Source organism: Balaenoptera acutorostrata, chromosome 7 (genome assembly GCF_949987535.1).
Source record: "Balaenoptera acutorostrata chromosome 7, mBalAcu1.1, whole genome shotgun sequence".
NCBI classification, from domain to species: Eukaryota; Metazoa; Chordata; class Mammalia; order Artiodactyla; family Balaenopteridae; genus Balaenoptera; species Balaenoptera acutorostrata.
Window position 1 is genome coordinate 104,530,798 of NC_080070.1, and position 12,941 is coordinate 104,543,738.

Below are 12,941 nucleotides of genomic sequence, written 5' to 3' on the forward strand. Positions count from 1 at the left end.
TAGTTGTGGCTTGTGGGCTCTAGAGCGCAGGCTCAGTAGTTGTGGCTTGTGGGCTCTAGAGCGCAGGCTCAGTAGTTGTGGCGCACGGGCTTAGTTGCTCCGCGGCATGTGGAATCTTCCCGGATCAGGGCTCGAACCCGTGTCCCCTGCATTGGCAGGCGGATTCTTAACCACTGCGCCACCAGGGAAGCCCCAGGCATGGTTAATTCAATTATTTTTTTCTGGTTCCGCTTCTTAAATCAGCAGAGTTTTCACAGGCAATATCAGATTTATAAATATATCAATAAGAGAAACTCAACAGTATTTATACACCTAATTTATAGCTTGGATGCAGTAGACTCTAAAGCAGGTATAAATTACATAAATCATACTTTTTTAGTAGTTCTGTTAAATTCACGCTTGAATATTACTTCTTCATCCAATTTTGTAGCTGGTATGTTCAGTAAATAACATGTATTGAATTTTCAAATAGGTAAAAGACTCACATGGTTCAAAATTCAAAAGATTATTGTTATGTGTCTTGCCATAGTTAGCATAGGAATACAGAAGCAAAATGTATATTCTTTATAATTAATAATTATTAAATATTTTTCTACATAATCTTATTTTAAAAGCACATTTAGGGGTTCAAAGAAAAATGTTAAAATAGCTATAAATAGTCGTTTATCGGTCTTTTTATCTTCCACCTTTCAGGTTCCGCCCTGTTGCTTATTTCTCAACATTGCTGAAATCAAGTCATAGTGTGGTAGCAGAACCTCTGTGACTGGGGTAAGAAAACTGCTTATACTTAGGCTATACTTAGATTCTTCTTTTAAAATATTTTGATCCATTAAAAAATCGGTGTAGATTTCCATCATTTCCTTGCACCAACTCTTTTCACCACCACCCCTCCTAAAAAGGCTGCTTGTTTCTCTTCCTTTACTTACCCATATCCACTCAAGCCAGGAAGTTGGGTACTTTGGCTTGAATTGTCCCTTCACCCCTCATATCTAATCTGTCCTCAGATTTGGTTGATGCTTTTTTCTTAATGTCTCAAATCCATCCCCATCTTCTCCCTAGTCACCATTGCCCTGTAGCCTGCGGCTGCTCTTCCTGCCTTCTGAGTCATAATCTCTCACTTAAAAACTCCTGGTAATTCTCTTTGCTCTAAGGATAAAAAAAATCTCAATTGCTGGCATGTAAACGTCTGTTTCTGGCCCTTTTTACTTCTTACAGCTTCATCTCTCACCAACACCCCCAGGTTCACCTGGTCTGCTAAAATGCTTTGTCTTTCAAGTCTCAGCTTAGTCATGACTTCCTCCTGAGTTCTAGAAATATTTTGTTAGTTTTAACCGTGGTGAGGGCTTTACTTTTGTGCTGCTGGTAATATCAATAATTTTGCACTGACTGGGGACTGAATATACGCTGCATATAAAGGTAGGGTCTTCTAAAAAGATGCCTGAATGTTTACATTACCCGTACTTACTATGTGTATTTAGACATCTTCCATGTGCTAAATTATTCATCTTAACCTTAGTTTTACAAACAAGCCGAGACCTAAAGAGGTAAAGTAATTTGAGCGTTCCCATGATTTTAAAAGTCTGTGCTTTGATGTCTGACAACATGTCTGGCAAGTCATATAAATAAATTTTATTATGCAGACCAGGCAAATTGTTAAGCCATCCTTAAGCAGCTTTCAACTCTTGTACCCTTAAAACAGAACATTATTTTCTTTAGCTCAGTCTTTGTTATAATTTTGTGTTGTCCTTATTCAGTGAAGTCTGGGTAATTGGAAAATATTAGGTTATTACATTTTAGAAGTAAAACATTGCCTCAGGGACTTTCTGACTTTGACTATTGCTCCTTTTGAGCTGATTGCATATCTTGAAATAAAGGAGGACCTTCTAAGAGTTCAGGGTGTCAGTTACAAGTTATGTTTCACATGGACTTCCTTCCATTTTCTATTTTTAATAATAACTAAATAGTAAGGTTTTGTTTATAAATATTCAAATTACAGTAGCTTCTTCGTCATTTAAAATTTGTCAAAGATTAGGACCCCAAAAGCATTGAAACATAAAGAAAAAATTGATAAATTGCACTTCATCAAAATCAAAAGCTTCTACTCTTCAAAAAACTTGTTAAGAAAACAGACAGATAAGCCACAGACTGGGGGAAAATATTTTCAAGGTATGTCTCTGATAAAGGATTTGATTCCAGAATACCTAAAGAACTCTTAAAACTCACTTTTAAATACCCAGTTTTTAAAAATGCGTAAAAGATTTGAACTCCAAGACACATAGATGGTAAATAACCACACTAAAAGATGCCCAACATGATTAGTCATTAGGAAAATGCAAATTAAAACCACAGTGTAATACCACTACACATCCAGTAGACCGCTTAGCATGAAAAGACTGTGGCTGTGACTGTACCAGGATGTGGAGCAACTGGTAATCTCATACATTGTGGAAATACAGAAAGGTATAGCCACTTCGAAAAACATTTCAACACATACTTATCATACAATTTAGCAGTCTCACCCCTAGGTATTTATCCAAGAGAAATGAAAACATATATATATATATACACAAAGACCGGTATATGACTCTTTATAGCTTCTTTATTTATAAAATTGTAAAAATGGAAACACCCCAAATAAATGTGAATGGATAAACAAATTATGCTACTTCCAGACAACGGAATACTATCAAACAGTAAAAAAAAAAAAAAAAAAAAAAAGCACGTGCCACTGATACATGTAACTATATGAATATATCTCAAAAGCCTTAGCTAGGTGAAAAGAAACAGGCACAAAAGGCTATGTACAATATGATCCATTTATATAACATTCTGGAAAAGGCAAAACAATAGGAACTGAAATCAGATCAGTGGCTGCCATGGGATGGGGTGATGGGAGGAGACTGACTGCAAAGAGGTAAGGGGAAACCTTTGGAGGTAATGGAACTATTCTGTGTCTTGATTGTGGTGGTGTTATATGACTGTATACATTTATCAAAACTCATTAAAAGGGTGATTTTATTGTATACAAATCAACCTGCCTTTAAAGAAAAAGTTAAAGCCAGTTATCAACATCAGAAATTATCTTCACAAATTTAAGGGTAAAGAAAACTAGGCAATAGATCAGATGACTCCAAAGTCAAGTCCTTTGTCTTTTGACTCAGTGGTCAAAAATTTTTTTTATTGTGAAGAGATTTTTATATATTAGAAATTAATAGTCTTTCTTATTATCAGAGTTCTATGCCTTTACCAGTATACAATCTTCTTGTCCCAAGAACAGGATCTACCTTCACTTATGTTCATAAAGTCACCCTTTCTGTTACCTAAATATCATTATTGAATTGTCTTCATGAATATCTTACAGTTTGTGTTAATTTTATTCTAATTATGTATTCTTTGTGAGTCTTGTTGTAAATTCTTTCCTTCCATTATATATTCTAACTGGTTATTTGAAAAGTAATTTATTTTTTATATAATATATTGATTATATAACCATTATTTTTGAAATCTCTTGTTTATAGTAATTTTTCAGTTGATTCCTTTGGCCTAAGTATGAAATCATTATTGGTATAAGCAGTGGACTTTGAATTTTATCAAGTATCATTCCAGATCATGTAGAGATAATCTATGACTTTTCTCTTCTATTAATATGAAGAATTACATTGACTTCCTAAAATATAAAGACATTCTTGCATATCTGGTTGAATCCCACCTGGTCATTTTGGTTTATTCTTTTAATGTGTTGGATTCTAACATTTTTTATTTAGAATTTTTGCACCATATTTACATGATTGGTCAGTCAGTCTGTTTTTCTTTTAGTCTCTCTTTGTTATTTGCATCAATGTTAAGCTAGTTCTCAAAAAAGAATTTGGAGGCTTTCTCTATGTTGCAAAACATTAAATAGTACTAATAATACCTGCTCTTTAAATGGTTGGAAAAATACGCCAGTGATATTACCTGTATCTGTGCCTAGTAATAACCTGAAATAGTCTCAAATCCCTTTCAAATAGAATTGTGTATCTTGCTTTCTTGGTCAGGTATATTCTAACTGTTCTAAAATTGTTCACTTTATACTAAATTCCTTTATTGAGCAGGTATTCTTAATGCAGATAGGGAGTGTCATTTGTGAGTTATCCATATGAACTATTTTTCATTTTGAAGGTTGAAAATGAGGCCCTGTTGAAAGGTTGAAAATGAGGCCCCCACTACTGGGGCCTCTACCTGCTTGTTGTGCTTAGTAATGGTTTATAATGATTTGATAGGAACTGAACTTTAGTGATCATAGCCTTTAATGCGCTGTTCAAATTGGAGGGGAGAGGCGTGCTCCATTTAATCTCTTTATTAACAAGGAATCTCTCAGTAAGAACTTCTGCCCGCTAATAGTTTTACTAAACTAAAGCCTAATAGTAAGTGTCTTTATTATGAAAGTCTAAAAAAGGTAATAATGAACTCTGGAAATATAAAGATCATTGGGTTTATTGTTTTTAGTGGACAGGGAGTGTTTGAGATCTTACTTGGTAGAGTATTCCTTATTACGTATTGGAGAACTAGATTGATCACTTCTTAGAAATTTTCATAAAGTTTAAAATAGAGAGCCTAGAGTTTGGGTTGGAGATTTGTGGTCTGAAGCGCCTTGACCCACTTCCTCCCATGTGTGGTAGGCTGATTAATGACCCGACGACAAGATATCCAAGTCCTCATCCCCATAATCTTTGAATGTTACTTCCTATGGCCAAAGGGACTTTGCAGGTGTGATTAAGTTAAGGATTGGGGGATGATTTTCTGGATTATCCTTGTGGGCCTTACATGTAATCACAGGTCTCCTCATCACAAGTCTCCTTATAAGAGGGAGGCAGAGAGAGGTTTGACTACAGAAGCAGAGATGGTAGTGATGCAGCCAGGGGCCAAGGAAAGCCAGTCTCTAGAAGTGGGAGAAGTAGGGAACAGATTCTCCTCTGGAGTGTCCAGAAGGAATCCACCCTGCTGACACCTTGATTTTAGCCTCTTAAGATTCATTTTGGACTTCTGACAACAGGATGATAAATTTTGTGTTGTTTTAAGCCCCTATAAATTTATAGTGTTTGTTATAGCGGCAAGAGGAAACAATACAGTATGGGTACCTGTTAACTAAACATATGAGGGCAGGGACCTAGGCCTGTGGAATTCAACTCCATATCCCCAGTGCCTAGATCTGTGCCTTACATAATAAGGCACAGTATATTTGTTAATGGAGGATGGGAGGGAGAGAGGGAGGAAAAATCAGGTAATTCATAACTTAAATCAACATGGTGAGCATGGTGTAGGTGTCTAGCTTCTGGGTGAAGCAGAGAAAAACAGTAAGGTGGAAAACTTGAAGCCCACCCATAACCAAATAGATTCTATAGTATTGTTCTAGGACATCGCTTTTTAAAAATAGAACTACCATATGATCCACACTAACTCAAAAAGATATATGTACCCCCATGTCATTGCGGCATTATTTATAGTGGCCAAGACATGGAGACAACCTAAGTGTCCATCAGCATGTTAATGGTTGAAGAAAATGTGGCATATATGTACAATGGAATATTATTCAGCCATTAAAAAAATGAAATCTTGCCCTTTGTGACATGGATGGACCTTGAGGGCATTATCCTAAGAGAAGTAAGTCAGACAGAGAAAGATAAATACCATATGATTTCACTTATATGTGGAATCTAAAAAAAAAAAAAGGAAAGAAAACCAAGCTTATAGGTACAGAGAACAGACTGGTGGTTGCCAGGATGGGGGTGGGGCAGCAAAATGGGTGAAGGGGTCAAAAGGTGCACACACACTTCCAGCTATAAAATAAGTAAGTCACAGGGATGTAATGTTACCCAAGAGGTGGGGGGAAGGGGGAGGAGGCCATTGTGTAATTAAAAAACATTTGTTTGAACAGCAAAAGATAGAAAATAATTGAGGAACCCTACAAACCAAACAATTTGAAGTTCAAGGATCCCTATCTCATTACTTGAAGGAGGAAAACACAAATGCATACACATACATGGGGAAGTATTTCAATTAAAATTCAGGTTCAGTCCTCCAATTCCTAGTTTGTATAAGGTGCCAGGAAAGTAGTTAATTGTATTTTTACCAAGCGAGTGCAGGAAATAAACAGGGTAATGTTATTTATTTTATGACTAATTTTAATTTTAAAAACAAGTTATATGTTCACATTATACAAAAATGAAACTGGTAGTTAGCAAAAAGCCATTATCCTGCTTCTGTCCACCAGTGACTTAGTTTCCATCCTCACAGGCAACCCTGTGTTACCATTTTTTATATCGTTTCCGGTATATAAACAAATAAATCTCTAAATCCCTTTTTTCTCATCTTTTTATGCAGTTCATAGCATACAAGTTATATTGGTCTATATCTTACTTTTTTCACTTTAACAATATGTGGTGGCGCAGTGGTTAGGAATCCGTCTGCCAATGCAGGGGATACGGGTTTGGGCCCTAGTCTGGGAAGATCCCACATGCCACGGAGCAACTAAGCCCGTGCACCACAACTACTGAGCCTGCACTCTACAGCCCATGAGCCACAACTACTGAGCGCACACGCCTAGAGCCCGTGCTCCGCAGCAAGAGAAGCCACTGCCATGAGAGGCTGTTGCACCTCAACGAAGAGTAGCCCCCGCTCACCACAGGTAGAGAAAGCCCGCACGCAGCAACGGAGACCCAATGCAGCCAATTAATTAATTAATTAATTAGTTTAAAAAAACAATATGTTTTAACTCCCTCCATATCAGTGGGTAAAGAGCATCTGTTTTTTTATGGTTGCTAATTAGTCCATGTTTCCAATTTACGCTTCCACTGCAGTGAAGGAATGTGCCTGTTTGTCTACCAGGGAGGGACAAGCTTTTTCTGTAGAGGGTGGAAAGAAAACATTATTTAGACTTGTGGGCCACATACGTTCTCTGTTGCATATTATTCTCGGTTTTATTTTGTTTTGTTTTGTTTACAACCCTTCAAAAACACAAAACCGTTCTTAGCCACAGGCCATACAAAAAGCAGGCCAAGGGGGCTATAGTTTGCTGGTCCTTGCAAACATACTGATACCAATCTGATGGGTAAAACAATTGAGATCCAATCTAATCTTATTTGTATTTCTCTTATCAGCAAGGTTGAGCATATTAGAGCCCTTTGTATTTCCTTTCCTATGACTATTTGTATTTTTTGCCCATTTTCTTAGAGTTGTTGGTTTTATTTATAGTAACTTTTTATATAGGGAAATTACCTCTTCTCTTTGAAATGAATCACAAATATTTTCCTCAGTTTATCTTTATCTTTTTATTTTGCTTATAGAAGATTTTGCCATGTAGAAATTGTTTTGAGTAGTAAAATTTATCAATGTTATTTTATGACGAGTTTTAGATAGTACTTTATGCCTTTCCCATTCTAAGATTATAAAACAAAAATTTTGTGGGTTTTTTTTTTTTTCTGGTGCTTTTGTGATTTCATTTTATCGTTTAAATCTTTGATCCACTTTCAAAGATTTATATAAATTTATTTTATAAATTTACAATTTATATTGGTGTGAGGAGAATGGGTCCAACTTAATTTTTTCCCAGATAGCTCACCAGTTGTCCCAGTACCATTTACTGAATTATCCTCTATGCTTCCCTCCCCGACCCTCCATTTGAAATGCCACGTTTATTACACACTAAACTATAGTATGTATTTGGATCTATTTCTGTATATCCTGTTCCACTGATCTATCTAGACAGGCGTGCTTTTGAATTCCAACTCCTCACTAAACTGCTGTGTGAATCATATTTCATGGAGGAAATAATAGATGCAGTTAAATAAAGAAAGAGCCAGATCTGTCTGCAGCCTGCACCTGTACCTTGTTCTTTGCTTTACCTCACCTCCCATTACAAAGAAAGAGCTGTCTCTACTCCCCTGGTCTACTCCTAGAGGCACCTTCTCTTCTTTATTAATTTCTGCCTCTTTTAGATGATTATCATATAAACATCCCTTAAGAATAATTAACAAGTGACCCAAACAAAAAAACCGTGTCCATCTATGGCCCCATTTCTCCATTCATCTTCAGAGTCAAGTCCATTTCTACACCTTCTGTTTTCTCTTCAACCCACCCCATTCAGGCTATGGTTCCTACCTCGTTGGTGAGGTGACTCTTCCCAAGGTCATTGGCAGCTTGCATCTGCCAAACCTAGTCATGGACTATGAGATGGACTCCTTTGCTTTCAGCTCTTGCACCTCTACCATTCATTCTGCACACACTGGCCATGGTAATCTTTTTAAAAACATAAAGGAAATTATGTCACAGTCCTGCTTACACACTCTCCAGAGGCTTCCCATTACAATTACAGTAAAACTCAAACACCTTTCCATGGCCTTCAAGGCTTTTTATGATTTGGCCTGTCCTGCTTGTCAGTCTCACCTCCTGTTAATTCTCCCTGATACTCGTAGGCTCCATCCACTCTGGCCCTCCTCTGGCTCCTAGAACGTGGCAAACCCTCTCCCATCTTAGGCCTCTGCACTTGCTCTTCCCTGTGTCTAGAATGCTCTTCCCTCAGAGCTGGCTGGTTCCTTTATAAAATTCAGATCTCAGCTCAAATGCTGCCTCTTCAAAGGAGTCGCCCTTGACCATCTGGTTGAAGTAGCCCCTTCCCCCCCCTTATCCCGGTGCCCCTTAGTTTCTTCATTGCGCTTAGCACTAATGGAATTTTCTTATTTACATGTATGTTGTCTTAAGTTCCAACATCTAGACTAGGAATTGGGACCTAAGTTATGGAAAGTCAAGTTTTTGCAATGGGGCAGAGGAGTGTCTCCTTGGCGGGGGCTTCTTTTCCTGGATAGCTTTCCTTGAAAGTATGGGATGTGCAGCTAATAGTTATTGAAGAAAGTCTGCACTTGGGGAAAAATGTCTTTGGGAATCTCTGCCTTTTCTAAGTCACACACTATACTGTAAATTGTCCTGGAAGGGAAAGTGTTTTAACCCAGTTGGTGTAACTGCTAAATGTTTTGCTTTAAAAACGCACACACTGAACTCTTAGAGTATTAATTGATATGTTCACACCCTGAGCTCCTGTGGTATTAACTGTTTTAAAAATATAACAGTAGTTGCGTAGCCGTGAAGTGATTACAGCTGCCAGTAAGTAAGGGTCATAATGGTGAGAAAGAAGTCATTTCCTGCCTTACTTAGGGACGCCAGCAATAGCTGCTCCATAAACGCGTAGACGAGGTATCTTTTGGACTTGTAGTTACTTATCTGAAGCACACTATTACTTTTCACTGTTTCTCAGCAGTGGTAATCATCAGAATCCAATGATCATCTCCTTGGTATCCAGGAAAAAGAGGGTCTCAGTCCTTGTTTATTGAATTAAATTGAACATCTAGCCTCCAAATGTGGATTCTTTCCCATATGCTGCACAGTTTAAGCTGCCTCTACTAAAATGTTAGACATAATGTAAGAATAACAGGATCAAAAGCCACATATATGGTGTGATCTCAGTTACGCTCCGTGCAGACTGAAGCTGTCTCAAACACAGTGTAATGTATTCGTGTTGTTAAATGGAGAGCAAGGTTATGGGATTTTGTTTTTTCTTACGACTTTTCTGTATTGGGCACATAGGCTTATGGGCTTGACTTCTGGGGCGGCCTGAGCAGTGCCCAGCCCTTGGGTGCCCTGCATAGCCAGTGTGTGGCGCACAAGCCCACGGCAGACTGTCCTTGCCTAACAAGCTTGTGATGGAACCTCCAGTAGCAATAGCTGCTTTATACCAGTACAGTCTAAAGCACTCCCCAAGGTTAAGTCAGACTCGAACATTTATTTGTTCATTCCGCACACACGTACTGAATGGCTGATTTTGCCAAGGCATATTAGTTACATTAAGCATGAAGTAAACCAATAGACATGGCGCCTGTACTCAAGTTGCTTCTGGTATATTAGGAAGAAGAGCCGTATTAAACAGCTAACACACTCAGGCAATTCCGACTTGTGATAATGGTTATGAAAGAAAAGTATCGCGTACTATGTGAGCACAGGGCAGGGGAGAGCCTAATTTAGGTTGAGTGTTTCAGGTAAGGCTGAAACCCCGACACTGAGGGGAGTTAGCCAAATTAAGAGTATGCCAGATGGAGGAAACTGCATGGTAAAGGCCAAGAGGCAGAGAAGAGCGTATGAAAAATCAAAGGAGACCAGTGTGGGCTGATGCGGCCAGGCTGGGAGAGATGGCCTGAGATACAGAAGTAGGCAGGGCGGGGGTGTTCTGTAAGTTGCAGCTTGAGAAAGGTGTGCTGTGACTGAGACAGGTCAGAGGTGCTGAGAAGGAAGGTGCAGAACAAGTCTCCTCTCCTGGGCCTCCACACAGACGCAGTGTTTGCTGTGACCTCCCCGCCTCTTTTTCTAAGGCCTGGTACCATGGCCAAAGGTAACGGGGCACCATTAGTGTGCGTCACCACTACGACCTCTGGGGGAACCTGGTCTTTCCACGCTGAGCACGTGAATGTAGTAAACAAAAGTGAGGGCACACTAGATTCAGGTGTTTACGTTAGATTAGCCATCCATCCCAAAATATACAGGTGTTCCAGTACTGTAATACTTGGGAGTTAGGGTATACGGTATTCGGTTCTATTTATATTTCTACCAGCAAGTAGTTGGGATGGGTTTTTCCTTCCTTCCTTCCGTCCTTCCTTCCTTTCTTTCTTTCCTTCCTTTTCTTCTTCCCTCCCTCCTCTTCTCGTCTCTTTTCTCTTCCTTCCTTCCTTCCTCTCTCCCCACCCCTTTCTTTCTTTCTTTCATCAGTTGTTTCTTACTGAAATTAGAAGAAACATCTCTTTAATTATTACCAATAGAGGATAATATGAAAACAAAGTGATCGTTCAGCCTGCTTTGTAATCTGTATGACCATATTCTAATACAACTAAATACTCCATTATTGTCAGCATATGGTTGCACTGGGAAATTTTCACTTTCGGTCAGCAAGCTCATTACTGAAAACTACTGTAAGAGAAATGCCCTTGAGTCATATACTTGTCTTATTGCCATGGTGTTCTCTGATAAGTGGTTCTTCTCCCAAATAAGCATACTTCACTTGCCATCTGTTTAAAATCACTGCAGAATGAAAACTAATACCTTGACGCCTAAGGACATCATATCTCTTTCCTACACTGGAATTCTGAAGAAGAATGTATTGAGCATTACTTGTCCTTTCATTCTTTTCAGATTCTTCTTAATCCTTTGGTGAAAACTCTGTGACACAAGATGGCTGCAAATAAGCCGAAGGGTCAGAATTCTTTGGCCTTACACAAAGTCATCATGGTAGGCAGTGGTGGTGTGGGCAAGTCTGCTCTGACTCTGCAGTTCATGTATGATGAGGTAAGTGCTGATTTTACCATGGATATCAAAGTTTGGGCTTTCAGAGAATATTTCTCTAGCTTAGTTTTGGTGCTGTTTTGGATGGATTCCTTGAATTCTTGAAAGCTACTGATCATTTTTCTTCTGTTCAGAGTCAACATTTGTATACAACTTGATTTAACAAGTCAAGAACTCAAGGTCCTTAAAATCCTTACGCTTTTAAAAAACAAAACAGGGACTTCCCTGGTGGCGCAGTGGTTAAGAATCTGCCTGCCAGTGCAGGGGACCCAGGTTCGAGCCCTGGTCCAGGAAGGTCCCACATGTTGTGGAGCAACTGGGCCCGTGCGCCACAACTGCTGAGCCTGCGCTCTAGAGCCCGTGAGCCACAACTACTGAGCCCACGTGCCACAAGTACTGAAGCCCATGCACCCAGAGCCCGTGCTCTGCAACAAGAGAAGCCACCGCAGTGAGAAGCCCGTGCACCACAATGAAGAGTAGCCCCCGCTCGCCGCAACTAGAGAAAGTCCGCGTGCAGCAGGGAAGACCCAGTGCAGCCAAAATTTAATTAATTAATTAATTAATTTTTAAAAAACCCCTGGAAACAGTACCTATTTTTGAGCAGTCTAACTGGCTTTTTTATTTTTAGTGTTTTAATGGTGAGTCCCACCTTGAATTAATAGAACTGGTGGATATAGTACCTAATTGAAACTTGACGTTAATATACATAAGTTGTCCTTTAATAACTTCAGTGAAAAAGTCAGTTATTGTGTACTGGAGTGGCACCACACTCAGCACTAAGCAGGGAAAGGCTGTGTCCCTAAAATAAAATTACTAGACAGGTTACAGATTTCTGTGTATGTATTTGTATCAGACTTTATTGTCCCAGAGGTAAGGTCTCAGCCTATATACAGCAATACATTCTTTCCCTAGAGGACTATTAATAAGGCTAAATGATTTAAGAGTTGGTAATCAAATTTAAGCATTGATCCTCAATTCTTCCTCCTCCCAAATAGAAGCAAAGATTTATGGTTACTCTTTCTTAATCCTCAAAAAAATCCTGTGTGGTAGGCAGTGGTTTCCCCATCTTACAGATGAGGAAACAGAACCTCAGAGAGGTTTTCCAACCTGCCCAAGAAGAGTGATCTCTGATGAGTAACTAAGTATTAAACCTAGTCTTCTAAGAAAAAAATCCTGTGGACTTTTACCACCTAAGGTCTCTTTTCATTGCCTGCTGGTCAGCATTTCTTTCACACACACAGAACTCTTAAATCCATCAGTCGTGTTGCTTATGATAAACAATTTAGAGAGGGGGAAACTGAAATGGTACTTTAAATGAAATTACTAATTTATCTGTTCAGTTCTGTTTTTCATGCTATTCACCTTAATAGCTGCTTTTCTTTAAACTAATCCTTAAGTCAGTCCCCTTCTTGACAATAGGAGGTCAAAAGTAAGAATGTTCACGTCTGACATTTGAGGAATGGTTACGCTTTCATTTAATATTCATAAATATTTAACATTCATAATATTATCAGATATGCTATCTGAATATTTCTATTCATTAAATATTCATAAATATTTATAAATATTTAATATTTGTAAAA

At 38.6% G+C, this 12,941-nt stretch overlaps 1 protein-coding gene across 3 annotated transcripts in view; it reads left to right on the top strand.

Moving 5' to 3' along the window:
- The window catches only part of RALA (RAS like proto-oncogene A), a 72,699-nt gene that overhangs the window by 39,915 nt on the left and 19,843 nt on the right, over positions 1–12,941 (top strand). For 2 of the 3 annotated variants that reach the window (XM_057550457.1, XM_007187740.3), the window contains 2 exons: positions 694–768; positions 11,209–11,361. In XM_057550457.1, the coding sequence (XP_057406440.1) occupies positions 11,248–11,361 (114 nt within the window). In that variant the 5' untranslated portion in view covers positions 694–768; positions 11,209–11,247. The remainder of the gene's footprint in view (positions 1–693; positions 769–11,208; positions 11,362–12,941) is intronic. The other variant, XM_007187743.3, reaches the window with a different exon arrangement.